The 19,929-nt window shown below is 41.9% G+C and overlaps 1 protein-coding gene across 5 annotated transcripts in view; it reads right to left on the reverse strand.

Annotated features, from left to right (window-relative positions):
- Window positions 1-11,468, reverse strand: part of NCAPG2 (non-SMC condensin II complex subunit G2) — a 50,309-nt gene extending 38,841 nt beyond the window's left edge. The window contains exons 1-7 of one of the 5 annotated variants that reach the window (XM_087917876.1): window positions 11,314-11,468; window positions 9,262-9,487; window positions 8,792-8,894; window positions 5,562-5,741; window positions 4,659-4,770; window positions 2,933-3,093; window positions 2,348-2,482 (exon numbers count right to left, since the gene is read on the reverse strand). In XM_087917876.1, the coding sequence (XP_087774002.1) occupies window positions 2,348-2,482; window positions 2,933-3,093; window positions 4,659-4,770; window positions 5,562-5,741; window positions 8,792-8,869 (666 nt within the window). In that variant the 5' untranslated portion in view covers window positions 8,870-8,894; window positions 9,262-9,487; window positions 11,314-11,468. Of the gene's footprint in view, window positions 1-2,347; window positions 2,483-2,932; window positions 3,094-4,658; window positions 4,771-5,561; window positions 5,742-8,791; window positions 8,895-9,261; window positions 9,488-11,217 lie in introns of all 5 variants that reach the window. The other 4 variants (XM_026718327.2, XM_087917879.1, XM_087917878.1 and 1 more) reach the window with 4 other exon arrangements.
- Window positions 11,469-19,929: the final 8,461 nt, after the last annotated feature.

The following is a 19,929-nucleotide window of genomic DNA, read 5'->3' on the forward strand; positions in this document are numbered from 1 at the left end:
GACTCCAGAGAGTAATTAGGACTGCAGAAAAAACAATGGCTACCAACCTGCCTTCCATTGAGGACCTGTATACTACATGAATCACAAAGAGGACTGTGAAAATATTTACAGACCCCTCACATCCCGGACATAAACTGTTTCAACTCCTTCCCTCAAAACAATGCTATAGAGCACTGTACACCAGAACAACTAGACACAAGGACAGTTTTTCCCCAAAGCCATCACTCTGCTATACAAATGATTCCCACAACACTGTCCAACTATTTACAAAGTCGGCATTACTATTACTGTTAATCTTCTCATCATTTCTTATCATCCATCCTCTCCCACTTGTGACTGTATGACTCTAACTTTGTTGCTTGTATCATTACGATTTATATGGACTGTTTCCTAGTATGGTTTGATTGCTTATTGTACCCTATGACTATCATTAAGTGTTGTACTTTATGATTCTTGACTCTTAATGAATGTATCTTTTGTTTTATGTACACTGTACACTTGTGTATCCAACCATACTTGGCCAATAAAGAATTCTATTCTATTCTATCTTGTGATCAAAATTCGGGTGTTTGGCAACTGGCGTGCATTTACAATAACTGCACTGTCCTGGGGCTATGTGATCAATATTTTTAAACTTTCCTGCTGACTTTCAACAAGCAAAGTCAATGTGGAAAGCCAGATTCACTTAACATCCACATGTTTCTCTTAACAACTGCGTCAAAAAATTTATAAACTCTTACCAATTGCCTTGCCTAGCAACAGAAATTTTGGGCTCAGTTGTGGTCGTAGATTGAGGACTACCTCCTACATTGTAGTATTCATACTGCTTCTGTTTACCTAAGGCTAGAATCATTGGACTTCATTCTTCAGTAAATATTATTAATAAAAGTATCCTTCATTTACAACCAGTTGTTTGACAACTATTTGAATTTATGATGGATTTCTCCCAGACTATTTATAAGCCAGGTTTGAAGTTCCAATTGCTGGGGAAATGATTTAGATTTAAAATAATTTATTGTCACTTTGAATGTATATTAATTGGCATACATTAAAATGAAATTTTGTTGCATGCAACTCTCAAAGGGTCTCCACCTCTAATATACACTACATAAACATGACTAACTAACTAAATAATTCATACACCCAGATATATGACACAGAGAAACAACAAAGTCTAGTTTGGATGTATACATGTACATGGTGAGAATAATGAATCTTGTGAGTTTACCAGAGGGATGGCATAGGGAACTGCTAGAAATACTTCAAAACCTCCTCCCAGGGGCAAGCAACAAAAACAGACTGTGAAGTGGACACATGGGATCTCTAAGTATACATCGTTTATAAGCAGCATCCTGAATGATGGGAAGTTAACTTCCTATGAACCTCTTGGCTGTCCTTACCACTCTTTGTACGGGCTTTCTGTCTGAGGCACTGCTGCCACCAAACCAAACAGGGATACAGTTTTTTAAAATGCTCTCAATCATGCCTCTGTAAAAAGTGGCCAGGACAGAAGGAGAAAGATGTGCTCTCCTCTTCTGACGCAGGAAATGCAGTTTGTCTGTGGTCATATGATTGCTTTGGAACCAGGCCACAATTATGGGCATTTACAGTATCTTGCAATCACATGAACATGACCTTATTTTCTTTGTTTTGTTTTTTTGCTGAAAACCAGTGTTCACTTCCAGGCTCAAGTCAAAAATATCCACTGTAGACAATTTTAACAACTTTAACATTCATTTAAAAACTGCCAAAACTGCCACATTTGCTTAACTGCCAAAAATGGCTTGTAAAATCGTGCATAGCCATGTGATGACCTGTTATAATCAGCACAACTTACAACCATAATTCCTGGGCCCAATTATGGTCATAAGTCAAGGATTATTTGTAGGATTAGATTGTACAACATGCTCTAGAAAGCTTTTAAATATACTCACAATGAAGTGTGCAATTACAGACGTTTCTACAAAACATTAAGCAAACAAAATGTAAGCACCCAAAAAGTTAGCTTTCCTCTTTTTTTCAAGAAAGCAGGGAACCCTATCTTGCATTATTCAGGTTTTCAATAACATATTTAAATTACACTCCTTCTTTAAAGTTTCTTTTCCAGATATATCTGCACTGCAGGTAATTAATTTATTTAATAAATTTATAAGGCCACCCATTTTAATTACATGATTCTTAGGAGCGAACAATTATAGCAAAATAAAAACAATAAAAATGCAGCCAATAATTAAAAATATAAATAACACAACACAGTATAAAATATCAGCCAATTTTACCCAACGAGTTCACCATTATGGTGTATATATAAGAAGTCCACGCGCATTAAAAATACATAGATTCGTACCTCTTCTCTTTTAATGTAGCCTGAGCTCATAAAGCACTGAAGTAACAAATCTTTAACTTCATTACTCTCTTCTGAGTCATAATCAAAACACTGCAGAACCGGTTGAAGGTGACATAGGCAGATTATATGTGACCACTAAAGGAGACAAGTAAGATTATTCCATGTCACTGATGAGGCAAGAGACATAAATTGCCAAAAAATACGAGGAGGAGGAATGCCAAGTGTTGTGATCATCAGTGTTATGCATGGTATTCACGCATAAGCTAGAAGCATCATCTGGTTGGGGCTGATCCAGTGGATGGTTCCCATGAACAGCTTCTTGCTGGGAACGTAAATTTTGGAGCCTAGATGCTTTGTTACTCTAACCTGGCATATAATTCAACCCAAGAGATATATCATTTATTACCTACGCGTCCATTCCTGCCAATGTTTCCAAAAGCATCTGACTTCCTTCAGGTTTATCCAGAGCAAAAGAAAATTAACCTCCTTTAAATGAATCATGGTGTACATTAAAACACAAAAGTGGCGCTTAGTCTATCTCAAACAGATACATATAATTTTAGGCACTGAACACATATTGCTTACCACAATGGTTTTCTTCTCCAGACTCTTCTTCAGAAACATCAAAAAAGCAGTTTTCCCAAGCTGTTCTTTTCCTTCTAATCCGTTCTTCCACCAGCATTGCAAAAAGCATTGAATGGCTTCCGACAGAGATTGTTCAGAATCCGGTAGTACAGGAAGGATGCCTGTAACAGTTATTTAAAGAAAATGCAGAGGCTTTTGGGGTAACAAAAAGAATGTAATCTTCATATGCCTCTAAAGCAATGGTGGCTAACCTTTTTTCGTTGCGTGCTGAAAGTGTGTGCGTGTGCCTGCACCCATAATGCAGTGCGTGTGCAACCCCCACCCACCCCCGTGCATGCACATGACCCCGTGCCATGTGCCTCTGCAAAAAACCCTGCTTGTGCCCCCCTGCACATGCATGCACGTCTTCCGCATGCACATCTCCCCTCGTGGCAGATACCCAACAATCAGCTGGCTGGCGGGTGGCCGTGCGTGCATGTGCAGTGAATCAGTTCCAGGCGACGGCTCATGTGCCAGCAGAAATGGCTGTGTGCCACTTCCAGCATGAGTGTCATAGGTTCGCCATCACGGCTCTAAAGTTTTCCCATGACTCTTACGAATCAACTATTTTTATGATAGTCAAGGACCAACTTTAAACAGTTGCAAAACATGGACTACCCATATCGAGATTTATAAATGTTTAAAGTTGTGACAGCAATGGAAAGGATGTTTTGCAGCCAGTGAAGCAACCCTGGCTGCTGTAAATGATCATGCCACCTCCACCCACAGGCGCATGACATGTTGTGTGTGTGTGTGGGGGGGGGGTTAGGACCAGTCGTTACTTTTCACCCTCACATGACTGCAATTTACCATGATTCTTACCAGTTTGTAGCATATTTTGCAAAAAAAAAAAAAAAAAACCAACCCATCCATTCAAATGAATTGGGTTTACTTAACAATTGCAGTGTTTGTTTAATGACTGCCACAAAAAAAAGACCAGAAAATTACTTCCAGTCACATGGATGCCATGACTTATCAAGACAACAATTTATGGTCCTAATTTCAGGTTCAACTGTGATCATGTGTAAATGAAAGAAACAGAATGTGTGCGTGTGTTTATCTGTATGTGTAAAGTAAAAACAAATTGTAGAATTAATTGAGCTTATTGATTAATCAAAACTGCATTTTGCATATGATATAGCAGAACTAAGATATGTTTAGATAGTCATTAACATCTGAGACATCACTATGCCTATTGTAACAAAAACCCTTTTAGAAAGTTATTTTAGTGTTAGAATTACTATGCCTATATTTACATATTCCTTAAGAAATAGCCTGGTTCATCATGCAAAATTAATGCAATTCTGGATAGATTGGTGTCCAACCAAATTTCTTTGATTCTGAAAAATTAACCATAATGTTTTCCAATCTGAAACTCATTCAATCAAAGGAGCATTTAGCTTGGAAATCAGGCCATTACTCAAAAATTCAAGTAATAAACACATCAGCAGATTGAGTATTTACATCAACATTTTAGACTACTTGCTAGTAAGAGAATCTTCAAAACAAGAGCTAAGCATTTATGAAGAATATACAATCACTCTAAATTGCACCACTGAAGCACAACTTCGATAAATTAAAAGTATTTTAAGGAAATATGCAATTCCATGGGGAAAAAGCACAAGCATCAGTCCAAGACTGCTGTCAGAGGCATACAGATTATATTCATCCTACCCACAATACATACCGTTTAACATCACAGCACATTCTAAAAGAGCTTCGGTGTCAATATTTTCATTTAATGTAGGAATGGATGCAGTGACTACAGTTGTTACACCTTGAATCACAGCTGTAGTTTGCTGTTGAAAATTCAGAGACAAATAAAAAGAAAGCTATAGACTTTAAAAAGATACAAAAGTATATTTTTAAAAAGAGAAGCAGCTCAGAAGATTCAACAAACACATTTTTACAAAATATCTAGCAAATAAAGCTTGGTGTTATTCAGATATAAATTCATTTGTGTTAAAAATAGCTAAGTGTGTCCTCTATAGTCAATAAACATTCAATAAAATATACGCAATAAAGCTCCGGATTATCTTTGTGGTTTTAGACTTCCTGTTTTTATTGGGGTGAGTTGAATATTGCTTCAAAGAATATTGCATAGCTATAATAAATTAAATAAATGAATATAAATATAAATACCTCTAGCAAGAAAATCAAGAAATACCCAATTTAAATGGGCAATAATTAGCTAAAACCACTGGTTCAGTCTGAAGTAAATAAGTAGTCATATTATTTTTTTTAAAAAGCTTGAACAATATCTAAAACCCAGAAGGTTCAATTGTTTCTTTTTTTAATTTTTTAGCTTTTTTTAATCCCACCTTAATTGCTTTATAATGTGAAAATACATAATCCTCCTTCCTCTTCCTATTTTCCCTACAACAATAACCCTGTGAGGAGGGTTCTGCAAAGAGAGACTGGTCTAAAGTCAGCCAATTAAAGTTTCACGCCTAAGGCAGCACTAGAATTCAGTCTGCTGGTTTCCAGGGTAGTACCTTCACCAGTACACCAAACTAATCTTAAGTATGTTACTTTTAAAAGGATATGTGCACCCAAATGTTAAGCAACTAGCATGTTCAGGGCAAATTACCTGTGCTGCATTTTCTTCAGTTTCCATGCTGTCATCCATCATTCTTTGCCATTCTTCTACAGGATTATCTAGCAAAACCTCTGATAACAAGTTCTTTAATCTATTCCACAATATCTCCTTTTGCTTTCTTGATAGCTCTTGAATCAGTTCACATAGATCAAAGGGATCTGATGCATCCTTCTAAAAATATAGACCAAGAATAGCAGATTATTTCATACTACACATCATTATATTATAAAATCAAGTTCTGAGCTTTAAAAAGCCACCAAATACCAATTTTTTAAAAATAGAAATTCAACTTTTATATTTTAAAAAAATCTTAATTATATCCCTACAATTACACATGTCCACTTGGATGAGCTTTCTTACAGGTAGTCTTTGATGGTAAAGGGCAATAAAAACAAGGGCAAATAGGCTGAAAAACAGCTTCTATCCCAGAGCAGTAACTATACTGAATTCTACTGTATAGTGTAATACTAATGTAGTATCAGGGGTTTTCAATTCAATTGTATAGAATGTGAAAGATGTATGTTTTTGTTTTATTTTTATAGTTTTCTTATGTACAATGTGCACTGAGGATGGCATGTAATTTCGTTGTACAAGGTGCAATGACAATAAAGTAAACTAGTATTGACTGACAATCACAATCGGGACCAGAATTTCCATTGTTAGGCAAAGTGGTTGTTAAGTGAATTGCATCTAATCTTATAATCTGGGCATGGTTGTTAAGTGAATCACTGCACTTGTTAAGTAAATCCAGCTCCCCCACACTTTGCTTGTTGGAAGCTGGCTAGGAAGGTTACAAATGCCAATCACATGACCCCGGGGATGCTGCAATAGTAATAAATACTTGTCAGTTCCGAACCATCCAAATTTTTATCAGATAACCAAGGGGATGCTGCAAGGACCAGTTATAAGTCACCTTTTTCATTGCAGTTGTAAGTTGGAACGATTACTGGACAGTATCCATGGATGGATTAATAATTGGCTGACCAACTACACTCAACATGTAGTCCTTAATGGAATTGCATCTACATGGAGAAAAGTATGCAGTGGGATATCCCAAGCCTCTGTCTTAGGCCTAGTACTCTTCAATATTTTCATCAATAATTTAGACCAGAGGTCTCCAAACTTGGCAACTTTAAGACTTGTGGACTTCAACTCCCAGAATTCCTCAGCCAGGATATCTGGCTGAGGAATTCTGGGAGGTAAAGTTTACAAGTCTTAAAAGTTGCCAAGTTTGAGGACCCCTGATTTTGACCATAGGATAGAAGGGGAACTCATCAAATTTGCAGGAAGCTGGCAGGAATAGCCAATACTCCAGAAGATGGGCTGAAGATACAGATGGATCTTGACAGACTTGGGTCTATCTAACAAAATGAAATTCAGTGGTGATAAAAGTAAACCCCTACAAGGCAAAGCAAGAAAAAACAAATGCAGTTATAGGATAGGTGGAACCTGGCTCAATACTAGTACCTGGCTCAATACAATCACTTAAATATGAACCAGCACTGTATCACAGCTGCCAAAAAAGCCAACACAGTCCTAGGCTGAATTAACAGAGGGATAGAATTAAGATCATGTGAACCATTAATACCACTTTATAATGCCTTGATAAGGCCACACCTGGAATACTACACCCAGTTTTGGTCATCACAATATAAAAAAGATGTTGAGACTCTAGAAAGAGTGCAGAGAGGAGCAACAAAGATGATTAAGGGACTGGAGGCTAAAACATACAGGTTGCAAGAATTGGATATGTCTAGTTTAATGAAAAGGACTAGGGGAGACATAATAGTAGTGTTCCAATATCTCAGGGGCTGCCCCAAAGAAGAGGGAGTCAAACTATTCTCCAAAGCACCTGAGGGCAGGACAAGAAGCCATGGGTAGAAACTAACCAAGGAGAGAAGCAACCAAGAACTAAGGAGATATTTCCTGACAGTGAGAACAATTAATCAGTCGAACAACTTGCCTCCAGAAATTGTAAATGCTCCAACACTGAGGGTTTTTAAAGAAGAGATTGGACAACCATTTGTCTTATATACTAAGTTGTTACTGTGTATATCAATGCTATCTGATAAAATAAAACGCTAACCAAAAGGCTGAACAAAAAACATTCCTTTTTCAATAACAAAAAGTGCAGTATCTAAAAGAATTTCATTTCAAGAAATCATCACTTATGCCCAAAGAACTCTAGATAGGCATTTCATTATCAGCTTTGACCAACTTGTTTGGTTGATTTATTTTATTGAATATAAGCCCACCAGCAACTTAAATCTAAATATACACTTACATGAGGAATGAACCTCTTTTTTCTTAATATTTATTTTCACTTGTTATAATGAATCTCAATGAACCACATAGAAAAAGAAAAAAGAAATGATCCCCCTATGGCTATTTTATTACCTGTAAATGATCTATTTACCAAATCATTTATTTTTCAAGTAAGTTTTTATAGGGTGATTTCTTTTGATACTCAGATTTAAGTGTAAGCTGAAAAAAGTCTAACTTAAATAAAAATAAGATTCAAGAGCAAGGAATTAGAAACCCACACAAAAGAACTGGTATTATTCTGGTCTTAATACTGGTTTTTTTTTAAAAAAAAACAAAACCAAACAAACAAACCTCCAGAGAAGTTCGACAAAGCAAAGGATTGGCAAGTTTTCAGTCCTTACTCTAGTCCCATTGTGGCAAACCTATGGCATGCATGCCAGAAGTGGCACACAGAGCCATTACTGCCAACATGAGTACTCGCCCAGAAAAGGTCTACTGCACGTGCACCGCCTGACAGCTGATTGATGGGTATCTGGCACGCATGCATTGGGGGTGCAGCGGTGCGCAGGAGACATTCGTGCATGCGCAGAAGCACAGGTCATGCAGGTTGCACACACATGAGCAGGAGACATGGGGGTGTGTGCACATTGCCTTCTGGCACACGAGCACAAGCAGGCAAGCATGCATGCAATTATCAGCATAGGAGCCCAAACAGGTTAGCCACCACTGCTCTAGTCTAAGGAGGAGGAGGAGAGATACTGAAGGGAAAGAGAAAATACTTCCGAAAAGGCTAAAGGAATGCCACCTGAAGTGCCAGTAAGATATGGTCAAAAAAATCAAGATGTTACCACAATAGTGTGATCAAAGCTCCACCTGTTTTTTTATATGGGTAAAGAAGGTTGAGTTTCTCCTCCCCTCCGATTTTGGACACAAAAAGTTTAGCCATATTTACTTACGTGAAGCTGGATGAAATGCAAAAACTCTTTAATAGAACCTTCACATACAGCCTTTAGGAAAACTTCACGTTTTGTCATGATATACTATTTGTAGTTCAGATGTCTAGGGGGAAAATATTGTAACAAACAATAAGACAATTAAATGAATTGCAATTCAGCCAAATTTCTAATTTCATAGGATCCTAAGTTTATTACCAGATCAAGATTTCAGTTCTAAGCTTGTGGAAATGCACCTCAAAATGAATTAAAATAATTTTGCAGTATTAAATTTAGTAAACAAACAACCAGCTGGTCAGCCTTCAGATAAGTAAATTTTAATTCCCAGAATTTCTAACAATCTCTGGGAATTTTCTGTAAGTTCCTAAAAAAATTGGTGAGTTGCAAAGAAATCTGTTACTGTTCCCCTCTCCTTCCCACCCAACATAGCCATAGTTTAAAAAAACAACAACAACTGTGTGTCTAGCAATTACCATAAGCTGAGCAAAGAATGAAACAGCTTCTTAGAATCGCACTTCAAAATTTTGCAACTTTTGAGGATAATGGGATCTGGCATTCTATATAGACATAACCATCTGCCGTGGGGAAGACTTGTAGACTTCAACTCCCCAGAACCATCTGCTGGTACAGTTGATCACTATCTGACAGAAAGCTCTTCCTGATGTGATTTGAGACAGTGTCACCAGTCACAGGCAAACTCTAAGAAAAAAATAACAAAACATGATCAGGGAACTGCTATCTGTTACAACATAGAAATAATGTTGAAAGACATAACACTGATTTTTGAGGAATCATATGTAGACTGAAATATTTGTTTAGGAAAGAGGCAAGAAACTTTCAATTTGCTCAGTACTTCACCTAAGGGTTACTGTATTGGGTTGTTGGCCCTCAAGTTTTCAAAAATATGCCTACTTTTTAAGCATGCTAGATTAAAAATTTGCCTAGGAGCAGTTCACCTCAGAAAGTGGCTCTAACAATGGCTTGCAATCCTTACCAATTTTCTGTTCTGCCTTTGAGGTAGAAATAGCACTTAGACTTCTACACTGCTTCATAGTACTTTACAGCCCTCTCTAAGTGGTTTAGAGTCAGCCTATTGCCCCCAACAATTTGGGTCCTCATTTTACTCACTCGGAAGGATGAGTCAACCTTGAGCCTGGTGGGATTTGAACTGCCAAACTGTAGGCAGCTGGCTGCAGGAGTAGCTTGTAGTACTGCACTCTAACCTCTGTGTCCGAGGCTCCTACCACAGAGTAGCTAGAAGATCAAACTTTATTTTGCTAAACAGCTGCCTAGAGTTAACAAATTGTTTAACAGTAACAGTAAAAGTTGATCAAATATAAAACACAAAGTAAAAAAATAATGCATTGCATAGCTTTTACTCTTCAGAAAAAAATATGTAAAAAGCATACATTCTACTGTTTATTTTTTATAAGAAAAACATATTTATTCTCTAAATTCCTTCTATGAGAAGGAATTAAATTTCACTTCTCACTGATGTTATTTCTATACCAATCCTCTATGTCACAATCTGAAAATGAATGTCAAAGTTATATACCAGCAAAGCAAAGTAAAAACAGCATGGTAGAGATAAATTCATAATCCAACTATAATACTTTAGTTTAAAAGACATAAAAATCCAGAATCTGTTGAAAGTTTTTTTTTAAAAAAACTTGTCAATGTCTGAGAGAATTACCCCAGAGACTTTCTCTTGTAGCAAATATATCCATTATAGTTTCAGATCCACAAATTATCCAGTTTATTTATTTAATTTATTTATTTTGTCAAGCAATTATAAGATAATAGGTATAAGCATTGTTATGAATACATAAAATGGATACAAATAAAAAAGAAACAATAGGACAGAGATGGTAGGCACATCAATTACAGACCTCTTAGGAAAGGGGTGAAGTCAATAATAAGCTAAAGTTAAGTTAAAGTCTAAGTTAAAGTTTTTGGGGTGTGTTCTGATCATCGTAAATTTTCTTAGTATTGATTGTTTGCACTTTGCTGGATGTTTAAACCAACATGGCATTTTTGTCTGCCTATCAAGCATTATTACATTTTTGATCCCGCTTTTGTATTATTGAAAAGTTAGCGATCCGCATCCCAACTGCCAGGAAACCAAGGCACGCGCAGATAACCATTAGAATAGAGATGCCCAACCTTTTATTGTATTCCATAGAGCCAGACAAGGGCTACACCCAAGTCTGCACATACCCAAGTACTTGATCACCTACCTAGATCAGAAACACAACTACACATGCACACATGTTGGAATCACACTAAGGAGGCCTTAGGTTCACATCCTGGGCACAAGGAAACTCACTTAATGAAAGCCCTTCTCCCTCTCCCCCCTCCTCCTCGTAGATTACCTCAGTACCCATAATCCTAGACCGATCATCAGGAGTATTGAACACAAGCACACTCACCCGCTTTTCTGGCTCGCCTTGCTGCAGGCTCTTGCGGGCTTAGTAACTTGAACGCCTTTTCTTTACAGACTCTGGAATATGGGATTCGCTCCCTACCCCAGCCAAGTCCGGCTTCAGTTCAAACGGACGCTATTTCCCACGGACTGCCTGGATCATTTTCCCGCTTCTTCTGTATTTACAGCCAACTCGATTTGGCGCTTCCCGCTGCCAGATTCAAATTCTCCCGCGGTTGACACTGCTAAATGAATCTCACTGAGCATGCGCGCGCAACTTGACTCGTGACTGCCCTCTAAGGGAGGAGGAGGTGGTGGAAGAAGCAGCAGCGGAGGCTTGCTGCGCGTGCGCAGTGAATATTTCTTTCTTTCTTATTTACTTACGTATGCCGATCGCTGTTGTAGATGTCGCTTTGTTGCTTAAGCCTAACTTCCCCCGATCGGTGCCCTCCGGATGGGATGGACTACAACTCCTATGATCCCCATGCGTAACTGTAATGCAAGCCAGAAATGTATAACAACAAACCTCACTATTAATTTGGGTTGAAATGCAATACATCGACGTCTTGCTCAACTTTGGCAACTTTAAGATGGGTGGACTTCAGTTTCCAGAATTCCTCAGTTATGTTCCGCGGGCTGTAATTCTGTTTTGTTTTGTTTTGTTTTAAAAGATTCCCTACGTTACCCGTGGTGATTCTGAGCAATAAAGACAACACCAGGGATTGGTAAATTGCTTTGTGATTCAGGCCAGATTTCCACTTTTTGCTTATTTTATGCTGGTAAGATTTCAAGGAATAATGTGATAATATATCAGACATTAATACAATTGAGAGAGTCCAGAAGTATTTTGCAAGAAGAGTACTACACTCCTCTGTTCGCAACAGAATACCCTACACCACCAGACTTGAGATTCTAGGCTTAGACTACCTTGAACTAAGATTGGACTTAAGCATAGTACATAAAATGATATGTTACAAGTCTTACCAGTTAATGAATATTTCACAACAACACAAGAGCACACAACAGATATAAACCAAATGTAAACCACTCCAAATTTTATTGCAGTATAGGAAGTTAGCACCCACCCCTCTCCTAGAAAATTGAAATATTCTAGGAAATATTAAAAAGGCAGAATATTTCCTCTAAAAAGAGTAGAAACTCAGAGGCAGAAACTCACCCCCACTGTTATGTCTGTGGAACTGGTTGGAGTTCCCAACCAGGTCCGCTGTTTGAGCGGGAGCACCAGCCGCTCCCATTGGCTGGCTCCGTTTGACAGTCGGCTATAAAAGCCGGCTGTCGAGCAGAGCCAGCTCCGTTGTCGCCCGCTGGTCTGCCAGTTAGCAAGCAGACGCGACAACCCTTTATTCTCTGCAATAAAGCCTTGTTAGTTGTACGCTCTGGCTTCTGCCTCTTCCTTACCATCGCTCCACAACACTGGCGACGAGGATGGGATCGGTCGAAGGCTAGTCAGACGCGTTTGCTTCAAAGAGCTGTAATCACGAAGAGCGAAGTCACGGGCGCTGAAGCCACAGCCACCAACGCTCACTAAGCGCGAAATTCAAACCGCCATTGCTTGAGCTGTATTCACTGAAGCGAGCCGCGGGCGCTGTAACCGCGGCCGCCGACGCTCACAAAGAGCGCGAAATTCAAAAAGAGCCACGTAGCCCAGAGAGACAGTCACAGCCTGCGCTCTTTTAAGAGCACGAATTCAAAAGACGCCTGAAGAAGACGAACCCTGCACACTCACGATGAATGCTAATCCAGCATTTCCGCCATTCAAGCCCAACGAGGAGACGTGGGACTCCTACAAAAATCGTTTCAGCCATTTTCTCAATGCCATCGGGTTGGCTGACACTGCTGAACATAGGAAGAAGTCCTATTTCCTCAGCTATTGCGGGGCTGCCGTTTTTGACACTGCTACAGCGTTAGTCGCTCCACGCGCCATCAGAAGCGTTCCCTGGGATGAGCTACAAGAAATACTCTCCAACCACTACTCGCCTAAACCATCCCTGATAGCCAGAAGGTACGCCTTCAGAATTAGGAAACAGGCAGTAGGGGAGTCAATCAACGAATACATGGTAGCCCTGAGGACAGCTGCCTTGCAGTGCGGTTTCAAAGACTACTTGGAAGACATGCTGCTGGACCAGATCGTCTGTGGGGTTAGAGACCTGAGGCTCCAAAGACATTTGCTGGTAAAAAAGGACTTGAATCTATCCTTAGCCATGGAGGAAGCCCTAGCTGCTGAGCTCTCTGCCCAATCAGCAGCTGAGATTCAAGGCACTCCAGTTAAAGCCCAGCAATCCCACAGTCCATTCAGAAGAAGTGCTCAGTGAAGAAGACCCCACAGACCCATCAGACATTAACCGCCTTAACCATCAGAAGCCTCCACAGGTAGGAGCGGGGCAGAGAAACAACTTCGCCCCCAAACAATCTCCCATTTGCCTAACCTGCGGAGGCTCCCACACTAGGGCATCCTGCAGGTTTAGAAACGCCATCTGCCTGAACTGCCAAAAGAAGGGTCACCTCTCTAGAGTCTGCCAAGCAGGGCGCACTTTGCCTCAAAGACCTCCACCACCTTCTAATTCCCAAAGGCAAGTGGAGGACTGCTATACCTGCTACCACGCTAACCATACTTCCCAAACCCCTGATAAAATCAAAATTTCTGTTTTCCTAGAAGGTAAACCCTGCAGGATGGAGGTAGACACGGGGTCTGCGCTCTCAATCATCTCCTGGGAAAACCTGAAGAAGATCCAGCCCAGACTGTCAAGGAAGCAGCTACAAAGATGCCACCTGACACTGCGGGACTACCAGGGCAAGAACATCCCTGTCCTCGGGAAAGGCAAGTTCCTCGTTCAATTCCAAGCCTTTAAAGGCCATTTGCCTTTAGTGGTTGTTAATGGTGCCCTCCCCAGCCTGTTGGGACTAGACTGGTTCCCCTCCCTCGGCCTTAGTGTAACGGGGATCCATGCTGTCTCAACTTCTGACGTAGATGCATTATTTTCTGATTTTTCTGATGTGTTTAGCAGTGAGCTAGGTTGCTATTCTGGCACCCCCATCTCATTTTCTGTAGACCCCCAGGCAATTCCTCTCCACCTTAAGCCATGCAGGGTGCCTTTCGCCATCCGTCCCAAATTGGACGCAGAATTAGATAAGCTACTTAAGCAAGGGGTGTTAGAACCTACTGATTTTGCCAAATGGGAGACCCCCATAGTCACCCCACTCAAGAAGGATGGCAGTTTAAGAATCTGCACAGACTACAAAACCACACTCAACCGTTATTTACAGGTCAGGGCATACCCTGTCCCTGTTATTCAGCACCTGTTACACACTTTCGAACCCGGCACCATTTTCGCCAAGTTAGATATGTCCCAGGCATACCAACAGTTCCCTGTTGATGATCAGACAGCTGAATTACAAACCATAGTCACGCATAGAGGGGCATTCAAATGTAAACGCCTCCAATTCAGTGTCAGTGTGGCCCCGGGTATATTCCAATCACTCATGGAAAGGTTTCTCCAGGGTCTCCCAGGAGTTGTTCCTTATTTCGATGACATCTTAGTCTCAGCTACCAACCGCCCCCAACTCATTCAGAGGGTCAGGACAGTGCTAGAGAAGTTTAGGCAGCATGGCCTCAAACTTAAAAGGGAGAAGTGCGCCATCGCCACTAGGCAGGTGGACTTTCTGGGTTATAGGATTGACGCCTCTGGCATCCACCCAATTGAGTCCAAGGTGAAGGCCATCCACGAGGCACCCACACCAACCAACAAGACTGAACTACAAGCTTTTCTGGGGCTACTAAACTTTTACGCCTCATTTCTCCCGCACAAAGCATCTGTCGCTGAACCCTTGCATAGACTATTAGATAAAGACTCACCCTGGCATTGGGGACCCAAAGAAGCCCATGCTTTCAAGTCAGTCAAATCCTTACTCACATCGGAAGCAGTCTTAATTCAGTTCGATCAACGTCTTCCCCTGGTCCTGGCGGCTGACGCATCCCCTTTTGGGATTGGGGCTGTCCTTAGCCACAGACTCCCCAATGGCTCCGAGGCACCAATTGCCTTCTTTTCTAGGACCTTCTCCTCAGCAGAAAGGAACTACAGCCAGATCGATAAAGAAGCCCTGGCTGCGGTTGCTGCAGTTAAAAAGTTCCACAAATTCTTGTTTGGCCACCACTTTGAACTTGTGACTGACCATAAACCTCTCCTAGGACTCTTTATCTGGAGATAAGCAAACCCCGCAGGTACTTTCACCCAGAATGACCAGATGGACTTTGTTTCTGGCCGCTTACTCATTCAAGTTGGTGCATCGTCCTGGCAAGAACTTAAGTCATGCCAATGCCCTTAGTCGCTGCCCCCTGCCAGTTCCAGTCGAAGACCCAGCACCGATTCATGCCATCTTTGAGGTCAACGAACTCAAGCTGCCAGTGACAGCCGAGGACATTGCGGCACACTCAAAAAAAGACAAGATAATTGCCCACGTTCTGGACTGGGTGGGAAGGGGGTGGCCGGAAACTCAATGTACAGTTGACTTTGTTCCTTTTAAAACCCGCCAGCAGGAACTGTCGAAGCTACAGGGATGTCTATTGTGGGGTACAAGAGTAGTCATCCCAGCCACCCTTCGTGTACCCATCCTGAAGGTGCTTCACGAGGGCCATCCGGGCATCGTAAGGATGAAGGCTTTGGCCCGCAGCTACGTTTGGTGGCCCGGCATGGATGCCCAAATCGCCAACTGGGTAAGCTCTTGCCAACCTTGCCAAGAAACCAGGGCTGCCCCACCAGCTGCCACGCCCACCAGGTGGGAAAGTGCTAGTGCTCCTTGGTCTCGCCTACACATTGACCTGGCTGGACCGGTGCATGGCAGGACTTTCTTGGTGGTCGTGGACTCCTACTCCAAGTGGATAGACTTGACCCTGCTTCCCACGACCACCACCCAGGCAATAGTTAAGGCCCTGACCCGTTTATTTGTCACCCATGGACTTCCAGACACGCTGGTGTCTGACAATGGCCCGCAGTTCACTTCATGCGAGTTCAGTATGTACGTTGCTAATTTGGGCATCAGACACGTCCTTACAGCCCCCTTTCACCCCGCTAGCAACGGGATGGCGGAGAGAGCAGTTAGGTCAGCCAAGGAGGCACTCGCCAGGTTTGGCCAGGAAAACTGGCACTCTAAACTGTCTCGTTACCTGCTCAGCCAACATACGACGCCTTGCACCACTACTAACAAATCCCCGGCCGAACTTTTAATGGGGAGACGCCTTAGAACCACCCTGGACAGGTTACACCCCCACTACTGCCTAGACACCCCTTTAGGGTCTGACAGTCTGGTCAGAGACTTTGCCTTGCAAGACCTGGTGTACGCCAGGAATTATGCGGGGGATCCTTTGTGGGTACCAGGTCAAATCGTGTCAGTCACAGGTCCGAGATCCTACAGGGTCCTCCTGGAAGATGGACGTTTGTGGCGGAGACACGTGGACCAACTCAGAAGGCGACGGAGAAGTGCGACCGATACCAACCCAACCCGACCTGCCAGCGCCAACGTCTCCCTATCGGTGCCAGACGAAAGCTCCCTGCGGAACCCGGTCTTCCCCATCGATCAGGAGGGTTTGCTGGAGGACCCGAGTTTCCGGCTAGGATCACCGACCCCGCAGCCGAGCGAGCCAGTTTGCCAACCGGACATCGCGACTCGCCCAGGTCAGCCCGAGCAAGGGAAATCGCCGACTTCTCAGAACACTACGCCAGGCCAAGCCAATGCCCCAACGACCGTTGAGGCATGTCCCGAGGGCCTGGACTTGTCACCAGCCAACAGTTCACCCGAACTGCGACGTTCTGGTCGCCAGCGCAGGCAGCCAACTTACCTACAAGACTACACATGTTCCCAGCTGGGGGAAAGGAGTGTTATGTCTGTGGAACTGGTTGGAGTTCCCAACCAGGTCCGCTGTTTGAGCGGGAGCACCAGCCGCTCCCATTGGCTGGCTCCGTTTGACAGTCGGCTATAAAAGCCGGCTGTCGAGCAGAGCCAGCTCTGTTGTCGCCCGCTGGTCTGCCAGTTAGCAAGCAGACGCGACAACCCTTTATTCTCTGCAATAAAGCCTTGTTAGTTGTACGCTCTGGCTTCTGCCTCTTCCTTACCATCGCTCCACAACACCCACCTTTGTTAATGGATGGGCCATTAAGGCCTGGGCCAGAATACTTTACATAACAAAGATCTCCAGGTAAAGCTACAGCAATTGCTCAAAAGCCCTTTCAGTGCATCCAGCAAGGCTTAGCCAAGCCTGGAACTCAGGACAGCTTACAGAGTTGCCCCTGCATGGCCTCATGGGAGCTTGGCAACCAATTAGAAACAAGCTTCAATTCAAATCCCAACAAAGGTTATAAAATCCAGGCACTCTCAGCACCTCAGCCTTTTTTGTTTTCTTGATCTCTTCCTTCACCTTGATGATCACATGATCACCCTTCCTTTTCACTCTGGAGCTCCAGAGGCCATTAAACCTTCCAAACAGCCTCTATGTTTCCAGTGTCTTTTTCCCCACTTGGAACTGAACCCAGAAGGGTATTTCTACCAACAGCAGGAAGTATGATTTCAGCAACAGAGTGGTCAATGTCTGGAACTCATTACCTGATTCTGTTGTCACATGATCACTCCACTCCCCACCACTTCTTTACCCTCAAACTAACTTTTATCGATCTCACCCCATTCCTAAGAGGTCTGTAAGGGGCGTGCATAAGCACACAATTGTGCTTATCGTCCCTGTTCTATTGTCCCCAATTATTAGTTTCTATTTCATGTATTTAAACTTATATTTATTCTTATTTCTATTAAATTGTAAATGTTTGACAAAACAAATAAATAAACAAAAATAAATAAATGTGTGGCAGGTAATATGTCAGTCTTATCAACAGAAATTAAAAGTGTGGGAACTGGACATCTATTAGCATCTTGCCATATAGAAATCTCCAGAATAACATGAATGGTACAATATTTGCAGAATGAGATCTTGCTCAAATAACCTGTTATTTTTAAGTGGGTGGATAGTTGAAAATGAATTACCTAAACATGTGGGCTCAGTCTGTCTTTGTGGCTGTCTATCTATCTCATCAACAGGATCGTTCTGTGTAAACAACAGAATAGGAGCAAATCTGATGAAAGAAAGGCTTGAAAATGAGCCTGGTACAGCTGGGAGCCTAAGTAGAAAAATGCAGGTCATCCCTGTTTAGTGACTGCCTCAGATAGTGACCATTGGCAGTTATGATCGTGAGGAAAAAGTACCTTTGCAACCAATACTCATGTGTATGCATTTTGCAAGGCTGTAAAGCAAAAGAAAGGGAGATAAAAAGCACTGTCAGTTTCACTGTGTGACCACTTCGCTTATGACCAAGATGCCAGTCAAAATTGTGGTCGCTAAATGAGGACTACTCATTCCCCTAGTCTATTCCAATGGAAACTCTGTTGGACAGGAAGTTGGAATATTGCTGGCCATTCCCCTTCCTCCCCCATCTTGGATGAAACACATCTGTCCTCTTCTGTTTTTTCTATCAGACCGATTGACTGATAGCAGGGCCATCTACAGGTGCAAAGATTCAACTGCATAATTGGGAGCACCATCTTTATTTTATTTTTGACACTCCACTCCACAGATACTCCTGCAGAACGGAGTCCTAAGTCTCTTTACTTCATTTCTTTCCCATTTCTGCCTGGATTGGGAAAATATTAGTCTAGCAAAACAAGTAACAAATTGATGGTGGCATAAATTAAACTGCAATGTTGTAAATTTTTGGCTTAGTGGAAAGTATGAGCCCTAACCGTATCCATTCAAGCAAACCACTGCAAAATACCCAAGCACCAAGACCACAAAATATAATGTCGGAAACAGTATAATAGTTAAGGAGCTGCAAAACTGATTTTCTTTTTGCATTAAACTACACCTACGCAAACGCACACATTAAAGCTCTCCCACCAAGACATCTCTCCTGAAACCCAAGAATGTATATTCTGTCTGGAAAGCAGCTGTCAGTCTTGTGACTGAGAGGTGGTATTCAGCAGGTTCCAACCGGTTCTGGAGGACCGGTAGTGAACGTTTTGAGTAGTTTGGAGAACCGGCAAATACCACCTTTGACTGGCTCCTCCTCCATCTATTCACTGCCTCCTGAGTCCCAGCTGATCAGATGGGTCTTCTTTTGTTGCCCTGCACAGGAGAACAGAGCTGGAAAGCAGGTTAGTGGGGTGGGGAGGGAATGGGGATTTTGCAGCAACCTTCCCCTGCCATACCCACCAAGCCACACCCACAGAAAAAAATTTGAATCCCACCACTGTTGGGTGGCACCATCATGTTCTTCTCTTAAACCTTCTCACTGGAATCTTAGTAGTCTGAACATAAAAATCAGAACTGAAGAGATAATGCCCAGAATTATTTCTTTGAATGGTATTTGACAGTGCTTCATGAACTTGCTATCCAAGCATCAGTAGTTATAATGTGTCCTTACACAGCAACAATTTTGCATGCTGGTTGGAATTATGGGTGGCTTTTAGATGAATTTCACACTTCCTATCCGGCTCCTATCAAATCTAGTGAAAGTAGTCTTGTGACTTCCATTCTCACAAAGGTTGCTGTGAAACTACAGATGCATTTTTGCTTGCTGATCATTCTTTCATCAATCTCTCTGTAGAAAGTTAGCACCCGCCCCACTCCTAGAAGAATGAAATATTTTGAGAAATTTTTAAA

The sequence above is a fragment of the Pseudonaja textilis genome, chromosome Z (assembly GCF_049901715.1).
Source record: "Pseudonaja textilis isolate UNSWEBS1 chromosome Z, rPseTex1.2, whole genome shotgun sequence".
Taxonomy (NCBI): domain Eukaryota; kingdom Metazoa; phylum Chordata; class Lepidosauria; order Squamata; family Elapidae; genus Pseudonaja; species Pseudonaja textilis.